At 43.0% G+C, this 21,551-nt stretch overlaps 1 protein-coding gene across 3 annotated transcripts in view; it reads left to right on the forward strand.

The window, feature by feature from the left end:
* Nucleotides 1–21,551, forward strand: part of LOC148082168 (receptor-type tyrosine-protein phosphatase mu-like) — a 52,621-nt gene that overhangs the window by 27,831 nt on the left and 3,239 nt on the right. Inside the window, exons 9-31 of one of the 3 annotated variants that reach the window (XM_087789278.1) lie at nucleotides 923–1,103; nucleotides 2,266–2,416; nucleotides 2,476–2,633; nucleotides 2,710–2,819; nucleotides 3,159–3,360; nucleotides 3,426–3,528; nucleotides 6,244–6,425; nucleotides 8,199–8,293; nucleotides 8,809–8,845; nucleotides 9,221–9,295; nucleotides 11,288–11,420; nucleotides 14,107–14,139; nucleotides 14,774–14,877; nucleotides 14,962–15,027; nucleotides 15,142–15,168; nucleotides 17,104–17,345; nucleotides 18,313–18,400; nucleotides 18,535–18,611; nucleotides 18,862–18,898; nucleotides 19,034–19,131; nucleotides 19,586–19,702; nucleotides 19,940–20,094; nucleotides 20,170–20,305. In XM_087789278.1, the coding sequence (XP_087645404.1) occupies nucleotides 923–1,103; nucleotides 2,266–2,416; nucleotides 2,476–2,633; nucleotides 2,710–2,819; nucleotides 3,159–3,360; nucleotides 3,426–3,528; nucleotides 6,244–6,425; nucleotides 8,199–8,293; nucleotides 8,809–8,845; nucleotides 9,221–9,295; nucleotides 11,288–11,420; nucleotides 14,107–14,139; nucleotides 14,774–14,877; nucleotides 14,962–15,027; nucleotides 15,142–15,168; nucleotides 17,104–17,345; nucleotides 18,313–18,400; nucleotides 18,535–18,611; nucleotides 18,862–18,898; nucleotides 19,034–19,131; nucleotides 19,586–19,702; nucleotides 19,940–20,094; nucleotides 20,170–20,305 (2,607 nt within the window). The remainder of the gene's footprint in view (nucleotides 1–922; nucleotides 1,104–2,265; nucleotides 2,417–2,475; nucleotides 2,634–2,709; nucleotides 2,820–3,158; nucleotides 3,361–3,425; nucleotides 3,529–6,243; nucleotides 6,426–8,198; nucleotides 8,294–8,808; nucleotides 8,846–9,220; nucleotides 9,296–11,287; nucleotides 11,421–14,106; nucleotides 14,140–14,773; nucleotides 14,878–14,961; nucleotides 15,028–15,141; nucleotides 15,169–17,103; nucleotides 17,346–18,312; nucleotides 18,401–18,534; nucleotides 18,612–18,861; nucleotides 18,899–19,033; nucleotides 19,132–19,585; nucleotides 19,703–19,939; nucleotides 20,095–20,169; nucleotides 20,306–21,551) is intronic. The other 2 variants (XM_087789279.1, XM_087789280.1) reach the window with 2 other exon arrangements.

Here is a 21,551-nt window from a genome sequence, read left to right on the forward strand (position 1 = left end):
ATCGTCTACATTTTCTACAATCTTTCACAATGTTTCATCAAGTTCCTGTTCCTGCTGGGTGATCTAGACCAGCTGTTCCAAAGGGAATCAGTAGGATCAGAACCAGGAGGCGTTTATTACTGGGCCACGCAAATAGAAAAAACAATCTTTACTGCCTGAAATGTGTTTTGTTTTGACAAAAAGATGGTATTTTCTCCAAAGTAAAAATACCCTGTTGCTCTTGACACATCCAGAGGCTAGTTTAAGTCAAGGTTATTAAAAAAAAAACATGCAAACTAGTGAAAATGAGACAGAAACTCTATATGATTTAATTCCACTGTTTTTATCTAAAGGTCGGTCCATGACCATAGTGCCGACATAATACCGGATCCGTGGTGCAAGAACTGGCGGGGATTATTTTATCAATCGTCATATCAGAGAGCTATTTTATTGTGAAGAAATAATTCTTATATTCCTGTCACACCTGAAAGATTCAGGAAGTTGTCACTTCTATCTTTTGGATTTCAACGTGAGGCGTCAGCTCACTTCGGCAAGCACAGCTAGCACTAGCTCCATGACTTCTACAATCAGATGTTCAACACAAACGCACAAAGACTGGAGGACAACTGCAGCATCCAGTTACACACAACTTCTCTACTATTAGATCATCCGTCAGCACCAGCTCATGGAGATCATAGCAGGTTCATCCAGCTGTTAACTTGGTTATTTGGCTTTGTTTTGGTTAGGGTAGTTAAATAGGAGATAAGTGCTGAAGTATATCCTAGTCCAACAGAGGCTGTGATTTGTTGTTTTTTTTGTTCAGTGTCTTGACGAAGCCATGGTTGTAATGATGATTATTGGTATTCATGGTTCCCCACCATGGTCACTCGCAGTGGTCAGTGGTCAGTAGTGGTCATCTCATCTACGCCCCTCCCCTCCTCAGGTGGAGTATCGCACCATGGCTGGAATGTTGATCGACATGACTCCGGTGGACAAACCCACTCACAAGATCGGTCATCTAGACCCTGACACAGAGTATCAGATAAGTGTACTGCTGACACGCTCCCTGGACGGAGGGACGGGTGACCCGGGACCTCCACTGAGGGCCAGAACCAAGTGTGCTGGTATGTTTTGACTTAACTCGCAGCTGCTGCCTTTAATGTTTGTGTCTGCGATTGTGCGACAATGTGTGTAGCTGTGTGTGTGTGTGAGAGAGAGAGATAGTGTCTATGTGGGTTGTATCTTGTGTGCATGAGTATGCTGATGTGTGTGTGAGTTTTTATATTTGGGTGCTTTCATGTTTGTATATGCGGTTGTGATTAAGTATGTTTGTGTGTACATGATAAACACACATCTGCACCCATAAAACATTGTGTTTATCATTGCTGTCAGCGTTAAATAAAGCACACAAACTTCTCTCAATCATACACAAATACACACAGATACACACACACAAACACATACATTCCCTCACATCCTCACACACACACACTCTTGTGCACACAGCGACACACATAATCAGATGACACTGGCAGAAGGAGGACCAGTGGCAAATTTGATTGACAACTTTTGTGGAGAGATGATTCACACTTCAATGACACCGAACATTTTCCTTGTGTAATTTATTTATCCTATTGAATTATACAGCAGCGTGCGTCTCTGTGTGTGTGTATGTGTGTGTACGGGTGTGTGTCTGTTTGTGCATGTGTTTGTTGAATAATACAGCACGGTGACAAGGTTTGTGACTTATCTCTGACAGCGCCCTCACTGTGGGTGACTGAAAACTTTAGTGCTTTTTTTTTTGTGTGTTTCTTCTTTCATTGGTTCATTGCTGCGGTCGATTGGCTCTTCCCATCACACACACACACACACACACACACACATTCATGAACACGGCCAAACCCACTCACAAACTTTTTTATTTTTACTTACTTCAAATTTCGTATCTTGTTGGTTGGATTGTGTGTGTACCTTTGAACTGACGTGTGTATTTAACATCCATTAAAGTGAGTTGGTGTCTCGGCAGCTCTTGTGAAAACATGAATATTTCATGTTTTCTGTTTTTTCACCTCAAATGTTTTATGCTCCGATTGTCAACCACATCATCACATGCTGAGAAGCAGCCAGACCTTCACTGAGACGTTCACTTACACTCCGAAGACGTTCAGCGATACAGCCTGAAAAAGTTCACTGACACACAGAGGCGTTCACTGACACATTCAAATGTTCACAAACACACTTTGTGTTGTCAATTGTGTACTGAGCTTGTTTGTGTGTGTGTCTCAGATCCTCTGCACGGCCCTCGGCGCCTCCAGGTGATTGACAGTCAGTCCAAACAGGTGACGGTTCAGTGGGAGCCGTTTGGCTACAATGTGACCCGATGTCACACCTTCAACCTGACAGTGCAGTACACGTACACACCTGAAGGGGTCGGCAGGTAAGAAGGGATTGGACTCTGGAGAAGGTGTGGGTTTTAATTTGTGTTGTTATGTGCAGTGTTCTGGTGAAGGAGGAGCAAGTGTTCAACAGTCGGAACCCTCAGCACACCATCCGGAACCTTCCTCCGTACACCAACATAAGTCTTCGACTGGTTCTTAGTAACTCCGAAGGCCGGAAGGAGAGCGAGGAGCTGCTGGTGATGACGGATGAAGATGGTAAGAGTTTTGTGTGTGTGTGTGCAGCGGCGTCTTCTGCTGTCCATGGATCGGAACCGATTCTCCTTCTCCACAGTTCCTGGGCCAGTACCACAGGAGTCCGTCCTGGGCAGCAGCTACGAGCAACAGATACGGCTGAGTTGGTCCGAGCCACTGCAGAAGTACGGAACCATCCGGCAGTATGAGGTGAGAACAGTATTAAGAGCTCCCTGATCCAGTTGGAGTGAGACAGGTGAAGCTGTCTCTGGTACTAGACTATCTGTCTCACTCTAGCTGGAATTTATTGCTATGATCGGATCAAATGTGTTCAGTAAAGAGAGTAAGACATACATACAGACAGATTTATCATTCCCTCAGAACGGGTTGGATTGGATCTTTTCTGAAAGATTCATGAAGCATGTTCATACAGATGTGGAATTAACATAAGATTTGTGCATGTAAACGCAGCTACTCGGTGGTCCAGTTCTTTACAAACCTTTGTGTTGATGAAGCTCTAACCACACTGTCTCTCCATGTCTCCTCCAGATCTCCTTCAAGGCCCTGAGTTCGTTTGACACTGAATTCGATCTGACCAATCAGAGTGGGCTGGTGGTCAAACCGGCCAATGAGACAAGTCACTTGTTTGGCGGCCTCTTCCCCGGCTCGACCTACTCCTTCACGATCAGAGCCTCGACTGTTAAAGGATTTGGACCCCCTATGGTCTCTCAGTTTACCACCAAGATCTCAGGTGTGGACAAGTTTCAATATAAGACAACAAAGTTCATGCCCGTCTGAAGGTCCTTGTTTTTTCAGCTCCACTGATGCCCTCCTATGAGCACGAGCCCCCCCTCAACCAAACCGAGACCTCAGTCACTGTTCTTCTGAAGCCAGCGAAGAGTCGGGGAGCCCCAGTGAGGTGAGAGACACACACACATGCACACACTTTCTTCAAGAGGGCGTACAGATGTGTGGTGTGTTAATCGACACGATGGCTGGGATGATGAAGTAGATGCTGCACTGAGATTCCACTCATGCTCTCAGATCTTTGGATTTCAGCATAAAAGCAGTAGCTGCAGGCAAGTCGCTGTAATCTGATTACTGTTACACAAACAAGTGTGAAGAGAAGCCATCAGTGCAAGACAGAGACAAGTGAGGGGGAGGACAAAGAGTAGAGACAGAAGAAACAAAAGATGAAACCTAGTGAAACACGACGTATTTAAATCAGACATCCATGAACCTTACTGTGATGATGGTGGTGGTGGTGGAGGTGGTGGAGGTGAAGACGATGATGATTGTGATGGTGAAGACGATGATGATGGTGACGGTGGTGGTGATGGTAATTATGGTGGTGGTGAAGACGATGATAATGGTGGTGGTGGTAGTCATGATACTGGTAATGGTGATGGTGATGAAGATGATAATGATGGTGATGGTAATGGTAATGATGGTGGTGGAAATGTTCATGATGATGCTGATGGTGATGATGGTGATGATGATGATGGTGATGCTTATAATGATGATGATGAAGATGGTGATGCTAATAATGATTGTGATGAAGATGGTGATGATGAAGATGGTGATGCTAATAATGATGATGATGAAGATGGTGATGCTAATAATGATTGTGATGAAGATGGTGATGATGAAGATGGTGATGCTAATAATGATTGTGATGATGATGATAAAGATGGTGATGCTAATAATGATTGTGATGAAGATGGTGATGCTAATAATGATATTCATGAAAATGATGATGCTGATGGTGATGATGGTGATGATGATGATGATGGTGATGCTTATGATGATGATGAAGATGGTGATGTTGATGATGATGATGATGATGATGCTTATAATGATGATGATGAAGATGGTGATGCTAATAATGATGATGATGAAGATGGTGATGCTAATAATGATATTCATGAAGATGGTGATGCTAATAATGATACTGATGAAGATGGTGATGCTAATAATGATGATGATAAAGATGGTGATGCTTATAATAATGATATTCATGAAGATGGTGATGCTAATAATGATTGTGATGAAGATGGTGATGATGAAGATGGTGATGCTAATAATGATATTCATGAAAATGGTGATGCTAATAATGATTGTGATGAAGATGGTGATGTTAATAATGATTTTGAAGAAGATGGTGATGCTAATAATGATATTCATGAAAATGGTGATGCTAATAATGATATTGATGAAAATGGTGATGCTAATAATGTTATGATGAAGATGGTGAAGCTAATAATGATATTGATGAAAATGGTGATGCTAATAATGTTATGATGAAGATGGTGAAGCTAATAATGATATTCATGAAAATGGTGATGCTAATAATGATATTGGTGAAAATGGTGATGCTAATAATGATGATGATGAAGATGGTGATGCTAATAATGATATTGGTGAAAATGGTGATGCTAATAATGATACTGATGAAGATGGTGATGCTAATAATGATGATGATGAAGATGGTGATGCTAATAATAATGATATTCATGAAGATGGTGATGCTAATAATGATTGTGATGAAGATGGTGATGCTAATAATGATATTCATGAAAATGGTGATGCTAATAATGTTATGATGACAATGGTGATGCTAATAATGATACTGATGAAGATGGTGAAGCTAATAATGTTATGATGAAGATGGTGAAGCTAATAATGATATTCATGAAAATGGTGATGCTAATAATGTTATGATGAAGATGGTGAAGCTAATAATGATATTCATGAAAATGGTGATGCTAATAATGTTATGATGAAGATGGTGAAGCTAATAATGATATTCATGAAAATGGTGATGCTAATAATGTTATGATGAAGATGGTGATGCTAATAATGATATTGATGAAGATGGTGATGCTAATAATGATGGTGATGAAGATGGTGATGCTAATAATGATATTGATGAAGATGGTGATGCTAATAATGATATTGATGAAAATGGTGATGCTTATAATGATATTGATGAAAATGGTGATGCTAATAATGTTATGATGAAGATGGTGAAGCTAATAATGATATTCATGAAAATGGTGATGCTTATAATGATATTCATGAAAATGGTGATGCTAATAATGATATTGGTAAAAATGGTGATGCTAATAATGATGCTGATGAAGATGGTGTAGCTAATAATGATGATGATGAAGATGGTGATGCTAATAATGTTATGATGAAGATGGTGATGCTAATAATGATATTGATGAAGATGGTGATGCTAATAATGATGGTGATGAAGATGGTGATGCTAATAACGACGAGGACGATGAAGATGGTGATGCTAATAATGATATTGATGAAGATGGTGATGCTAATAATGATGGGTGATGAAGATGGTGATGCTAATAACGACGATGGCGATGAAGATGGTGATGCTAATAATGATATTGATGAAGATGGTGATGCTATTAATGATATTGATGAAGATGGTGATGCTAATAGCGACGATGACGATGAAGATGGTGATGCTAATTATGATATTGATGAAGATGGTGATGCTAATAACGACGATGACGATGAAGATGGTGATGATGAAGATGGTGAAGCTAATAATAGTGATGATAATAAAGTATAATAACGATGATGATAATGAATAATGACTTCCTTATAGTCAGTACCAGGTGGTGGTGGAGGAAGAGCGCCCCCGCAGGCAGACCAGAGGTACAGCAGAAATCCTCCGCTGTTATCCAGTACCAGTTCACTTCCAGAACGCATCGCTGTTAAATTCCCAGTACTACTTCACCGCCGAGCTGCCCATGAGCCTGCTACGAATCCCTCAACCCTTCTGTGTGGGTGAGTGTCTCTCAACTTCCATCGGTCACTCACAGGTGTCTGGAGATGGTTGATGATAGATGATAGAATATAGATTCATGATAGAATATAGATGCATGATAGAATATGACACATGTCTCTCTGCGCCTGAACTCACCCCCAGATCCCCTCACTGTCTCACTCATCATTTAATCCCAAAATAATTCTGACAGAACATGACACAACCTCTGTAGTCATGGGAACACCTTCTAAGCACTATTGTACTTTGGTTACCTTTTATTTAGCATTGCACCTGAATCACACCTGTCTCCCTACATCCTTGTCTATTTTAACACCTGTCTCCCTGCATCCTTGTCTGAATCACACCTGTCTCCCTGCATCCTTGTCTATTTTAACACCTGTCTCCCTGCATCCTTGTCTATTTTAACACCTGTCTCCCTGCATCCTTGTCTGAATCACACCTGTCTCCCTGCATCCTTGTCTGTTTCACACCTGTCTCCCTGCATTGTTGTCTGTTTCACACCTGTCTCCCTGCATCCTTGTCTATTTTAACACCTGTCTCCCTGCATCTTTTTCTATTTCATACCTGTCTCCCTGCATCTTTGGCTATTTCATACCTGTCTCCCTGCATCTTTGTCTGTTTCACACCTGTCTCCATGCATCTTTGTCTGTGTCACACCTGTCTCCCTGCATCTTTTTCTATTTCATACCTGTCTCCCTGCGTCTTTTGCTATTTCATACCTGTCTCCCTGCATCTTTGTCTGTGTCACACCTGTCTCCCTGCATCTTTTTCTATTTCATACCTGTCTCCCTGCATCTTTGGCTATTTCATACCTGTCTCCCTGCTTCTTTGTCTGTTTCACACCTGTCTCCATGCATCTTTTTCTATTTCATACCTGCATCTTTGGCTATTTCATACCTGTCTCCCTGCATCCTTGTTTGTGTTACACCTGTCTCCCTGCATCTTTTTCTATTTCATACCTGTCTCCTTGCATCATTGTCTTTGTTTCACACCTGTCTCTATGCATCCTTGTCTGTTGAACACCTGTCTCCCTGCATCCTTGTTTGTGTCACACCTGTCTCCCTGCATCTTTTTCTATTTCATACCTGTCTCCCTGCATATTTTGCTATTTCACACCTGTCTCCTTGCATCATTGTCTGTGTTTCACACCCGTCTCTATGCATCCTTGTCTGTTGAACACCTGTCTCCCTGCATCCTTGTCTGATTTACACTTGTCTCCCTGCGTCTGTGTATGTTGAACACCTGTCTCTCCGCATCGGTGTCTGTTTCACACCTGTCTCCCTGCATTGGTGTCTGTTTCACACCTGTCTCCCTGCATTGGTGTCTGTTTCACACCTGTCTCCCCGCATTGGTGTCTGTTTCACACCTGTCTCCCTGCATTGGTGTCTGTTTCACACCTGTCTCCCCGCATTGGTGTCTGTTTCACACCTGTCTCCCTGCATTGGTGTCTGTTTCACACCTGTCTCCCTGCATTGGTGTCTGTTTCACACCTGTCTCCCTGCATTGGTGTCTATTTCACACCTGTCTCCCTGCATTGGTGTCTGTTTCGCACCTGTATCCCTGCGTCGGTGTCTGTTGAACACCTGTCTCCCTGCATCCTTGTCTGTTTCACACCTGTCTCCCTGCGTCGATGTCTGTTGAACACCTGTCTCTCTGCATCGGTGTCTGTTTCACACCTGTCTGCCTGCATCGGTGTCTGTTAGGGCGGTCTTTCTGATCACTGTTTGTCAGACCTGTCTCTCTGCATCACTGTCTCTCTGTCTGTCTACCAGGAGACAACAAGACATACAGTGGTTTCTGGAACGTTCCTCTCTTGCCTCATAAAAGTTACGGGGTTTACTTTCAGGCAGTCAGCACGGCCAACGGGGTGAGTCTGCTAGTCTAGTTGTTTTTTAGTGTGTGTGTGTGTTTGAGAGTGTGTGTGTGTGGGTGTGTGTGTGTGAGCAAGACTGATAACTGTTCAGTGTTGTGTGTTAATTATTGACGCCAGGAGGTTTAATTGGTGTATAAGAGTGTGTGTGTTGAATTATTCATCAGCCATAGAGCTTTTTACTGTCACCACACCACAGAGGCATGCTGGTGTTTGTGTGCGCGTGTGTGGGTCTTCGTGAACATGAATATTCATGAGCTCTTGAGGTTAATTTGTCATCTGTTTGTTAAAACCAAAAAGATTCAAGATGTTTTGTCTCCACATTAGAACCTTCTATTCTTGTGAGTGTGCGCGCGCGTAAGATTGTGTTCAAGTACGTCCTTGTGTGAGTGAGTATTAGCGCTGGTCTGTATGCAAGTTTGTGTGTGTGTGAGTCAGTGTGTGAGTTTGCATGTGTGTGTGTGAGTGCACGTCAGTGAGCGACACAGCTAATCATCTTTTCTCTGCACCAGGAGACAAAGATTGACTGCGTCCGCGTGGCCACCAAAGGTGAGACTTAATTTCAAAAAGGGTTCAAGAGTGTTTGAAACCGTCTTATCATCGGGAGCCATTCTGTAACACTTAATACACACACATACACAAATCCACACACACGCATACACACACACATGTGTGCACAAAACACACCTGTTTTCTAGCATGTTTAATCGCTAACATTATTTAAAAGCTGCTGTTCACGACTCTTTTACCTTTCAGGGCTGTTTCTTCCACTAAAATGCTGATGATGTCATGATAATGACAAATGTGATCACTAATATTTCTGCATGATTTCTGCATCCTTCTCTTCCCGTCCTTGTGTGTCTGTATAACTGTGTGGACATGTTTGTGCGTCTGCCTCTGTCTCCTTCTCTCACACTCCCTCAGCCGCCATTATAGTCTCTCAACTCACTACGCCGTATGTTCGTGTCATGCCAGCGGGGGTCAACCAACAACCACCAGGTCAGACCTTCTAACCACCAACACCTGCACACACACACACAACACACAGCTCTACACACACTCAAAACACACACCTGTAAGCACAGAAAACGCACACCCTTACATACATAATTAAGACACACCTGTATGCACACGAAACAAACCCTTGTGCCACACACACATGTCCTCAGACAACCTGTGCACACACAAAACACACACCTGTAAACATACACCTGTACAGACACAACAAACACACACCTGTATACAAACGAAACAAACCCCTGTACACACACACACATGTACTCATACACACCTGCACACACACCTGTAAACATACACCTGTACAGACCTAACAAACACACACCTGTATACAAACGAAACAAACCCTTTTACACACACACACACGTACTCATACACACCTGCACACACACCTGTAAACATACACCTGTACAGACCCAACAAACACACACCTGTATGCAAACAAAACAGAACCTTTTACACACACACACATACTCACACATACCTGCACACACACATGTAAACACACGTCAAATACACACCTGCACAAAGACACAACAGACACACTTGTATGCACACAGAACTAACCTGTGTACACACACATACTCATACACACCTGTACACAGGCAAAACACACACCTGTACAGACACTACAAACACATAACTGTATGCACACAAAACAAACCCCTGTACACACACATATGCTGATACACACCTGCACAGACACAACAAACAAACCATTGCACGCACACATGTACTCACAAAAATACACACCTGAAAACCCACAACAAACACACACCTGTATGCACACAAAACAAACCTTTGTACACATACAAATGTACTCACACATATACACACCTGATAACCCACAACAAACACATACCTGTACAGACACAACAAACACATACCTCTTCCCACACATGTACACACATACCTGCACACACACACCTCTAAACACACAACAAAAACACACCTGTACAGACACAACAAACACATACCTGTTCACACACATGTACACACACACCTGCACACACACACCTCTAAACACACAACAAAAACACACCTGTACAGACACAACAAACACATACCTGTTCACACACATGTACACACACACCTGCACACACACACCTCTAAACACACAACAAAAACACACCTGTACAGACACATCAAACACATACCAGCACACACACACACAAACAGACACAAGGACACTCGTGAGCAAACATGCACACATCTGTGCACACACACAGCACAAACGTACCAGAGCTACACAAGTGGAAACACAACAGCCCTACTAAGATGCGTGACAGCGGGAGAGCAGAGAATCCTATGGTGTCACTGGTGACCTGATGAACGTCCAATTTGCAGCAGAACAACCTTTAAGAACCTGCTGGTACCTGCACAACCTCCGCCGCCTGGTCCCGCCTCTGCTGAACAGATGTTTTCTAACACACACACACACCACCCACTCATTGTTTCTGAATGGAACCCTCCAGCAAAAAAAATGTTTTAATTTGACACAAAACAGCTTGTTTTCTGGTCCACTGTGAAACGCACGTGCACACACACACACACACATGGACACACACACACATGGACACACACACTCAGATAAATCGTTTCTTCAAAGTGTTGTAAAGTGTCTAAAAACAGAAGCTCCTGCCTACGAGGGATGAGTGTGTGCGTGTCTAATGTGTGCGCCTGCGTGTGTGTGTGTGTGCGTTTGTGTCTGTGATGTGGAAGAGAGCCGTTTTGACCTTGAAGAGAAGCCAGCATGTTTCATTACAAAGTGGTCCTTGTTGGAGTTCTGGATGTAGAGCTGGAGGAGTCACTGTCACGGTCAGGATGAACACCTGAGCTAGAATAATGGCGCTGTTCACGGGAACTAATGACAGCGAGGATCATGAAACTCTTATTACAACAAGCACATGCTGACCACTACACCAGTGACCATGATTACATTATGATGGTGACCTTTGAACCTTCTCAATTCAGGGGCAACCACTCAAAAGCCGGTACCGGACCAGGAGAAACAATCGGACCACACGGTGAAAATAGCCGGAGGGATGGCAGGAGTTCTGCTCTTCATCATCATCTTCCTCGGGGTCATCTTGCTGATAAAGAAACGGTGAGACTGGTACAAACACACACACACACAAACACACAAGTACACACACAACATTCACACAAGCAGACTCTACTGCCGCTGCACAATCTTGACCTTCTCCGTCTAGAGCTCACCAGTTACGCAACGCAGCAACGAAGTGGTGAAGCACAAACACACAAGCCAACACACACGCACACACATGCATTTATCCCAAATTAACACAAACTATAACACACACTGGGGATAAATAAAAGAACATGCTGCAGTCTTAATTACCCTTAAACTGCAGTTATTTTATCTAAAAACATCAAACACACGTCCCTACTGACTCACACACACACACACACACAAACGCACACCGTTATCTCTGTAGCTACATAGCCGCAGGCATTAGTGCTGCAGGGGACTCTATATAAAAATGTTCTTTCATCTAATTTTCTATCTCATCTTCCGTGTGTGGGTTTTGTGTGTGTGTATTTATTGAATAGTGTCGGTGTGTATGTGTCCATTGATGTGTGTTCATGTGTGTGTGCCTAATTATGCTTCTTTAAATGTGTATAAGTGTGTTTCAAATGTGGTTCGATCTCATTATTTCACTTCAACCTCTGCTGACGGTGGTTTTTCGTCGGTGAGTTTTTGCGAACGAATGTCGACAACATGAAGCGACTCGTGTACGACAAACGTCACACCATGAAACTGACTTTCATCCGTCTTTCTCCACCACATCATGACGACTGCACACAACAACACAGGTGAATCAAACAAAGACTTAGAAAGACTAGACCCCTAAGTTCTCTCCATTCTGCTACTGAAACTACTGAACCCATGGAACTGTTTTTTTACAGTGTGAACGCGGATATTTACTGGTCTCTGGTGCTGCTGAAATAAAAGTAGATGATTATCTCACAGTTATGCTGAGCCAGGAAGTGTGACGAGTTGTTGGAGCGATCTTGTGTAAATAGTGACCTTGATGATGCTGATGATAAGGAAAGGAGATCACTGTTGAATGGGTGGGCTCACGTATGTGTGTGTGTCCAGACCAACAATCCTCATCAATCCTGATGATGGTAACCATGAGTTTTAGAGTCTTCTTTTTCTGCTGCATCATAGTGACCAGTTTAGACAACTGGTGCAATTGGAAACAAAGTCATTCTAATGAGACAGATGTGGTGACTTTTTCCACTGCTGCTCATTATGGTGCCGTACCACAAATACCACAAATGCCTTTTTCCATGTGTGTGTTTGTGTGTGTAGGTGTGTGTGTGTGTGTGTGTGTGTGTGTGTGTGTGTGTGTGTGTGTGTGTGTGTGTGTGTGTGTGTGTGTGTGTGTGTGTGTGTGTGTGTGTGTGTGTGTGTGTGTGTGTGTGTGTGTGTATGCTGCCTTAAATGTGTTTTAAATATACATGGTTGTAGTGAGTAAAAATCTTCAGGAAATGTCGTATTCTTTGGCTTATAAGCATGCAAAGATTTCTCAGTTTTTATTGTCACGAAAGACGAGGGCTCGTACAGTAACATTTTAACAAGCAGGCGGCCGATCGTCACAAATCACTCTTTTTCAAATCAGTCTAAATCACTAGGATTTTCCTCATAAAGTGTTGTTAGAATACGAGATTTAAGTATCAAAAAGGTTTGGACGAGCAACAGACCATTTGTTGCAACCTTCAGGAGTGTTTGTCGGAGACAGAAAAGCTTTTATATTCAATCACAGGGTAAACATACACTGGAGGAGTGTTTGAGCCGTGTGAGAAAAACGTGAACTAGCATAACATGATTCAGATTTGCGTTGTCTTGGGGGGGCTGTATAGGCCTAACATTCTCGTGCCAAGTGTAAGGAGGGTAATTTTATTGCGACCTAAACAGGCTTGTTCCTCGTTACTTCACACGCATAACTCGGCAGTTTCTCTCCAGACGACATTATCCTTCTCATCCGTCCGTCCTCAGAGTTAAATAAGTGCAGACGGTCTCTACTCAGTTGGTGGAGCACGAGGCTCAGGGTCATAAGGTTGTTGCTCAAAAACCTGTTTGTAAACATTGCAATTATTGAATCTATTTTCGTCATTTATTATTGTTGTACTTTTTTCTAAATTAATCATTTTATTACTGGCCTATATCGCTGATAGTTTTTTACAAACCTTTCAAAACCTGTAATTTTTCTATAACTATGAACTAACCATTGTAATCTGTATTAAACTATTTCATTTAATTTAAGTTTTTTTAATAGAATGTTTATTTATTATTCTCTTAAAAATGCATCACAAACCAACTACTTTCATTAAATAATTGATTTGTTGAAATGCAAATTCCACATCATTCCCAGGCCAAGAAAACTAACTTCACTCAATTCAAATTGAATGAAATTTTAATAAAATCCTTGAAATGCATGAACCAAGTTTACAACTTCAAACTCAATTTCACTTTGTTTACATGTGTGCGTGTGTGTATTTGTGTTCAATTCCTCGGGGGTTGTGACTGTTTGTCTCTGTGTGTTTATGTGTGTGTTTTATTTCTGTGTGCCTGCATCTGTGTGTGTTTCCATTAGTGAATGTGTGTGTGCATGTGTATCTATCTTAGACCCCCTTTGGCCCCACACACTCTTTTGAACTTCGAATCAGACCTTACACAGCTCATCTGTTAATCTTTTTTTTTTTTTCCTTTTCTCCTTTTTGCCCTTTTTTTCCCCTCCATCTCATCCACTTCTCCCACTCAGACGCGGACACTCCCACTCCTACACTTACTTCTTGTAAGTAACCTGTCAGCAGCATCATTTTTCAGGCAACGCCATATCTCTTCATCATCTCCTTTACAGGGAATTCTGAATCACACGGGTGTGTGTGTATGAATTCTTGTTTCTGTAAACCTGCGAGCTGAAAATTTCGTCTGATTTTATTTCAAAGAAACACCCAATGAAGGGGGAAAGGGAGAGGAGCGATGTCTCTGCCTATCAGTTCTCGCTCTCCTTTACCCTGAAACACACACACACACACACACTCATGGTTTATTTCTGTACCTTTTTTTCCAGTTTGCATGTGCGTGAGTGTATTTATTGGTTTGTGTGAGTTCATATGTGTGTGTGTGTTCGGGTTTGTGTGTTCACATGTGTGTCTTTGTGAGTGTGCGGGCATGTGTCTGTGTGAGTGTGTTTTTGCAAGTCTGTCTGAGAGAGGGAGAGAGAGAGGGAGAGAGAAGTTGATCAAATGGATGTTTTTTTCATTCACACTCGGAATAGAAAGAGACAAATGTGGGGCTTTTAAATTGAAGTGTGTTTTTCCTGTTTGTGCTAGATGATGGAGGCTTTTAATGGGGGTTGGGGATTGAGTCTCAGGTTCTGGTGTGTCCTGGATTTGTTCTTACAGCGGTCATCTGGTTCTCTGCAGGAAGTTGGCGAAGAAAAGGAAGGAAACGCTGAACTCCAGGCAGGAAATGACTCTGATGGTCAACAGCTCGCAACACACAACCCTGATGGAGACACACACACGCAGTGAGTCTACATTCACACACACTTACATATGTTTGTGTTTGTGTATTTGTGTGTTTGCAGATAGTAAGTGTTTTGTCTCCTAAGGTCTGTCATCACCGTCCTCTTTCACGTTGAAGACAAACATCAGCGGTCAGGCGTCCTACTATCCAGGTACACACTCTCGCTCACACAAACACACACCAACACACTCTAACACAATCTGCCCTCTCTCTCTTGCTTCTGGGTCCTATGTGGATGTGTATTTGTGCTTGTGTGTCTCTTCAGATCCGTTGGTACCAACTGCAATTCTTGGTGAGATGCCCTTTTTTTAATTTTTACAACCAAAACTTGACACTGAGACAGACAGGAAGTAGACAGACAGGAAACAGACAGACAGAAAGTAGACAGGTGGACAGAGAGAATGATTCATTCATCGCTGCTTTTATTCATTTTTTTTTATTATTATTTTGTTACTCTTCATGTTTTGTTAAATGGGGTCATCTCAGAACCTTGGTGTTGATCACACACACAAACACACACTGCTCTCCTCCAGTCAGTGTGTTTTCTAAAATCATTTGGCGCAGAATCTTCTTGTTGTGTTGGTGGTTGTGATCTGGGCTGCAGAACATCTGTGCGGGTCTTCATGCTGCTCCGACTCACTTTTTTTAATTAATAAACTTTTTTTTTAATTTAACAACCAATGAAACATACCCTTACCCGGCGTGTCGGGGGGGGGCAGAGGCTCCGGTGTGGGACAGGGGGGAGCAGGCGTCACCTCATCACCTCTCACCACATCATCGTCTGTGTGTGACCCCCGACCACTGCATGGACTTACGACCCTGCTGACTCCTCCAGAGTCTGGACCACAACCGCCTTTTTTTGTTCAGTTATTGGGCTGGTTACAGGTGTGACCGCACCCACTGTCCACCTGCACGCTAAGGTGACATAATTGGACCTTTTTTTTTGTCTTCATTTTTCCGCGCCCCGGGTGTGACGGTAGAGCAGGCTAACCTGTTAGCAGACCAGCTAGTTGTCAGGTGAGCCAGGTAGCAGGCGAGCTAGTGAACAGGAAAGCTAGGTAGCAGGTGAGCTGCTCTCTGTCTCTGTAGATAAAAACTGAAGCTCCGTTGTTGCTAAACGATGTCTCCTCTCTCTCTCTCCACTTGATCTCTCTAAAGTGCCAATTAATGGTAAGTTGATACATTTGTGGGTAACGGGCTCATTTTTTTTGGGGAGGGTTATGTCAGGAATGGTCACCATGGAGCCACTGTCATCCGTTATTTTTGACTCCTCCCTCATTTGATCATCTCACCTCATCACATGACCACTTCTCATCTGACTGGTCGGGCTGTTTCACTAGAGAGCCTCTGATTGGTCAGGCAGCTGCCAGGCTTAGACAGTCCAGGGTCAAAGGTCAACGTGGCACATTAAAGTCCCGGTTGTTTTTTTCCAAAACACAAGCAAGTCCATAACTGGAACACGATCGTACGTGGCGAGATCAGAGTTAGTCCACAGTCGTGGGAGTCCATGTCGGACTCCAGGTGGACTCTGTCCCAGATCAGATCAGGTCCAGAGCTCAGGGAGCTCTTTAGAGGTGGTGGACTCACCTGCTGTGGGTCAGAGGAACGTGGTCAGTCAGAGCTTCATGTGGGCCCGGGTTTCTCCCTTCTTTGCGTTCATTGATGGTCACCATGGTAACCAGACAATCACTGTTCAAACCAGTCACCCAACGAGGGTTCCCCAAAAACCAAGAGGTACTGAGTAGAGATGAATTAAAACACAGTACAAAAAGTCAAATAAAAATCTTAAAATATAATAATCTAACATTTCACGAAATTGCACAATGTTTCCACTGGCCATGTTCTGTCAGTTATTTCGGGGCAAGATATAAAACATGTTGACGGATTTTCATCTGGAAAAAGTCATCTTAAACCAAAGTGAAGCACCAATTCCAACTTTTTATGCCAGAATCAGAGCCATTAAGGTTCCAAGCATCAGCTCCCATCCCTGGTACGGAAATACACTGAAACCCTCGTTGGTGCTGTGGGTGACAACATGATTGTTGTTTTGTCAATGTGTCTGTCGTGTTTGACGTCGTGTTGTTGTTGCGTTGACATTGTCATCTTTAACTGTAGCACCATAACTCTCATGGCTTCGGTGTGGTTTCTCATGGTAACGTGTTCTCGTGGCTGTGCTAGCAAAAACGTAGATGTCATGGCAGCAACGTCGTCGTTGTTTTTCCCACAGATGACAGCCACACCATGAGCAGCGAGACCAGCAGCCTGGTCCAGTCGCACTACCAGCAGCGGGAGGGGGAGCGGGAAGCCCCGCCCTACCTTTCCGGACAGTACCAGCAACGGGAGACGGAGAGAGAAGCCCCCCACTACCTCACAGGTCAACTGCATCCTGCCATCAGAGTGGCCGACCTGCTGCAGCACATCACGCAGATGAAGTGCTCCGAGGGTTACGGGTTCAAGGAGGAGTATGAGGTGATTACACACTCGCACACAAACTAACTCACACTAACCCACAAACTAACTCACACTAACTCACGCACACACAAAAAAAAAACTTGCTCCAACACAAACTAACCACAAAAACCTCACTCAAACATCTATTCAATGACTCACACACCCTCCCCTCATACACATACTCACATATGTTCACTCACAAACACATGCACACTCGCACACTCAAAAGTTCACATGCACAGTCACGCACACTCGCTCATTCGCTCACAAACATACCGTCGGTGACTTTCTTAAGCAAAAAGTTATACAAAAGACACGTAAATACATACGATCTTGAGTCACGTTGAAACACAAACAGTGGGCATTATATATTATGGATCTTCCCTCCAGCTAATGGTCCTAAAAACAAGGTCTCTGCGTGCGCGTGTGTGTGTGTGCGGGTGCGCGCGTGTGTGTGCGTGCATGTGTGTGTGTGCGTATGCGTGCATGTGTGTGTGTGCGTGCATGTGTGTGTGTGCGTGTGCAGCTGGCGGGCTGCCCTCAGGGTTGATCCATAATACATACCGAGTACACATTCTGAATCATTTCACTCTCCATTTGCAGAGTTCTCCAGGTTTTTACTTTTTTCCCACTTTTAGCCATATTGCCGTGGAACATGTGACCACGACAGGCTTGGGGGGTAGGGGTTGGGGGGGTCGGCGGTTTGTCTGTCAACAACAGCCAAGGTCGCTGGTTAAGATGTGATTCCAATGTTGATTCAGTTAATTCACGGTTTGATCGATTGATCAGTGGCTCATCACTGTGATTTCCTTGCATGCTTCTGTGCTGTGATTGGACAGTTGAACGAGGTAAGACACACACACACGCACACACACACACCGAGCACCGGTGAGGCCCCTAACCAGCCTGTGTGTAGTGGACACACAGGAGCCGCCGCGGGGCCACAGTTTGTGACACCGGGGTTGAATCTCTAATTCACTCGCAGCGTTTCCTGGAGGGTCAGTCGGCTCCCTGGGACTCGGCCAAGAAAGACGAGAACCGCCTGAAGAATCGCTACGGCAACATCATCGCCTGTACGTACCCTCGTCTCTCTCTCACACACACACACACACACACACTCACACACGACGAGAATAACGAGCTTTAATTACCTCCAGCTGAGTGAATATTAATGAGGAGTTAATGACTGTGTTTGTGTGCGAGACAGACGACCACTCTCGTGTGCGTCTGCAGCCTCAGGATGGAGAGAGCAGCTCCGACTACATCAATGCCAACTACGTGGACGTGAGTTACACACTCGCACACACACACACACACACACACACACGTGCACAGAAAGTAAATAGTTACTTTTCTTTAAAGGTCAAACTGAAATATTCTCTCCGACTTTGTTTCCATGACGACGGTCGTGATCTCGGATGTTGGTGGTGTAGACTGTGTAAACAAACAGAAAAGCTGTGTGTGTGTGTGTGTGTGTGTGTGTGTGTGTGTGTAGATGGTGTGTTGTAAATATTGCCCTCGCTGTCTTCCTCAGGGTTACAATCGGCCGAACCACTACATCGCAACACAAGGTGAGGATGTGAACCACTGTCGCAGCTTTTCTTTCTTTTTTTCAAACCCTCCGCACGAACTGTGTGCGAGTTTTTTGTCGCCCCAAACACTGACCAGAGATGTGCGTTTGTGTGTCTGCGTTGTGTGTCCAAAAGGCCCAATGCAGGAGACGGTGTGTGATTTTTGGCGTATGGTTTGGCAGGAGAACTCGGCTGTGATTGTCATGGTAACAAACCTTGTGGAGGTGGGTCGGGTAAGTCACAGCAAACACACACACACTCTCACACACACACACTCACACACACACAAAAACTTGACCTTGCCTAGCGCGAGCTCCTGGTCGAGCGAATAACGACCCTGCACCACCAGGTGTTTTCGATAATCATACAATTCTCTTGACAAATGGAAGTATTTAACCTCTTTCATGAACACACACAAACACACACACACCAGGGTTGCTCCAACACAAAGAATCCTGGGTATGCATCAAGCTTATTATCCCCTTTAATGAAGTTCATCACACACACACAAATACAAACGTGCACACACACACTACCCAACACATGATTTATTCATATAATGTTTGCCTCATTTGTTGCTATGGAAACTAGCTCATTTTCTTAGCCGTAATTAGTTCTTAATTGTTTTCTAATGAGATTTTAATATCAACTGTACTTGTGTGCGTGTGTATGTTTGTGTGTGTGTAGGTTAAGTGTTGTAAATATTGGCCTGACGATTCGGACATCATCGGAGACATGAAGGTGACTCTGATCGAGACTCAGCTTCTATCGGAGTATGTCATCAGGAGCTTCGCTGTGGAGAAGGTACACAAAATCACTCACTCACAAAAAAGCAACACACACTTACATTCACTCTCAAACTGACTCACTAGCACTTGCTCACATGCACACTCACTCACTGAAATGCACACTCATTTGCTCACTTGTAAAATAAATAATATCAACTTCTCTCTCACAGAAACAGTCCAGTACACAAAAATAGAAACAAACTTACACAGACGCACATGCTGTAATGTGTGTGTGTGTGTGTGTGTGTCACAGAGGGGTGTGGCCGAGATCAGAGAGATCCGTCAGTTCCACTTCACCGGTTGGCCGGATCACGGCGTGCCAATCCATGCCACAGGCCTGCTCGGCTTCATCCGCCGCATCAAAGTCAAGACTCCACCGAACGCTGGCCCCACGGTGGTCCATTGCAGGTGGCCCTCACTCACGGTCCCCTTGTTAAGGAGGGCCAGGCTAGTGACATGTGTGTGTGTGTGTGTGTGTGTCAGCGCGGGAGCCGGACGGACGGGCTGTTACATAGTCATCGACATCATGCTGGACATGGCGGAGCGAGAGGGCGTGGTGGACATCTACAACTGTGTGAGGGAGCTGAGGGCGCGCAGAGTCAACATGGTCCAGACAGAGGTACGTGTTCACACCAGCACGTGATGATGGTGATGATGATGGTGATGAAGATCGGGATGATTATGATGATAGTGCTGCGGATGATGATTATAACGATGATTATGTTAATAGGGATGTAGTTGATGATAACGATGATGATGATGATGATAATGATGATGATGATGATAACGATGATGATGATGATGATGATGATGATGGTCATTATGTCGATGGTGATTATTATAATGTTAATGATGTTAATGTTAAAATAATTGTGTTTGATGATGATGATGATGATTGTGCCGATAATAATGTTAACTATATGTAGCTGCGATTATTGTTTTGATGATGATATAATGGTGATTGTAATCATGATAATGTTGAGGATAACGGTAATTATGTTAATGATAATTATGATGTTAATTATTTTAATGATAAAAGTAATTGTGTTTGTGATGATGATGATGATGATGATGATGGTGCCAATAATAATGTTAATTATTTTGCTGTGATAATAGTGTTTATGATAAAGGTAATTATGTTAATGATAAAAGTAATTGTGTTTGTGATGATGATGATGATGATGATGGTGCCAATAATAATGGTAATTATTTAGCTGTGATAATAATGCTTATGATAAAGGTAATTATGTTAATGATGTTGATTATAAAAGTAATTGTGTTTGTGATGATGATGATGATGGTGATGGTGCCAATAATAATGGTAATTATGTAGCTGTGATAATTATGTTAATGATGATTATGATAATTTTAATGATGTTGATGATAAAAGTCATTGTGTTTGTGATGATGATGATGATGATGATGATGGTGCCAATAATAATGTTAATTATTTTGCTGTGATAATAGTGTTTATGATAAAGGTAATTATGTTAATGATAAAAGTAATTGTGTTTGTGATGATGATGATGATGATGATGGTGCCAATAATAATGGTAAATATTTAGCTGTGATAATAATGCTTATGATAAAGGTAATTATGTTAATGATGTTGATTATAAAAGTAATTGTGTTTGTGATGATGATGATGATGGTGATGGTGCCAATAATAATGGTAATTATGTAGCTGTGATAATTATGTTAATGATGATTATGATAATTTTAATGATGTTGATGATAAAAGTCATTGTGTTTGTGATGATGATGATAATTGTGCCGATAATAATGGTAATTATGTAGCTGTGATAATAATGTTTATGATAGTGATAATTATGTTAATGATAAAAGTAATTGTGTTTGTGATAATG

The sequence above is a fragment of the Callionymus lyra genome, chromosome 4 (genome assembly GCF_982586985.1).
Source record: "Callionymus lyra chromosome 4, fCalLyr1.hap1.1, whole genome shotgun sequence".
NCBI classification, from domain to species: domain Eukaryota; kingdom Metazoa; phylum Chordata; class Actinopteri; order Syngnathiformes; family Callionymidae; genus Callionymus; species Callionymus lyra.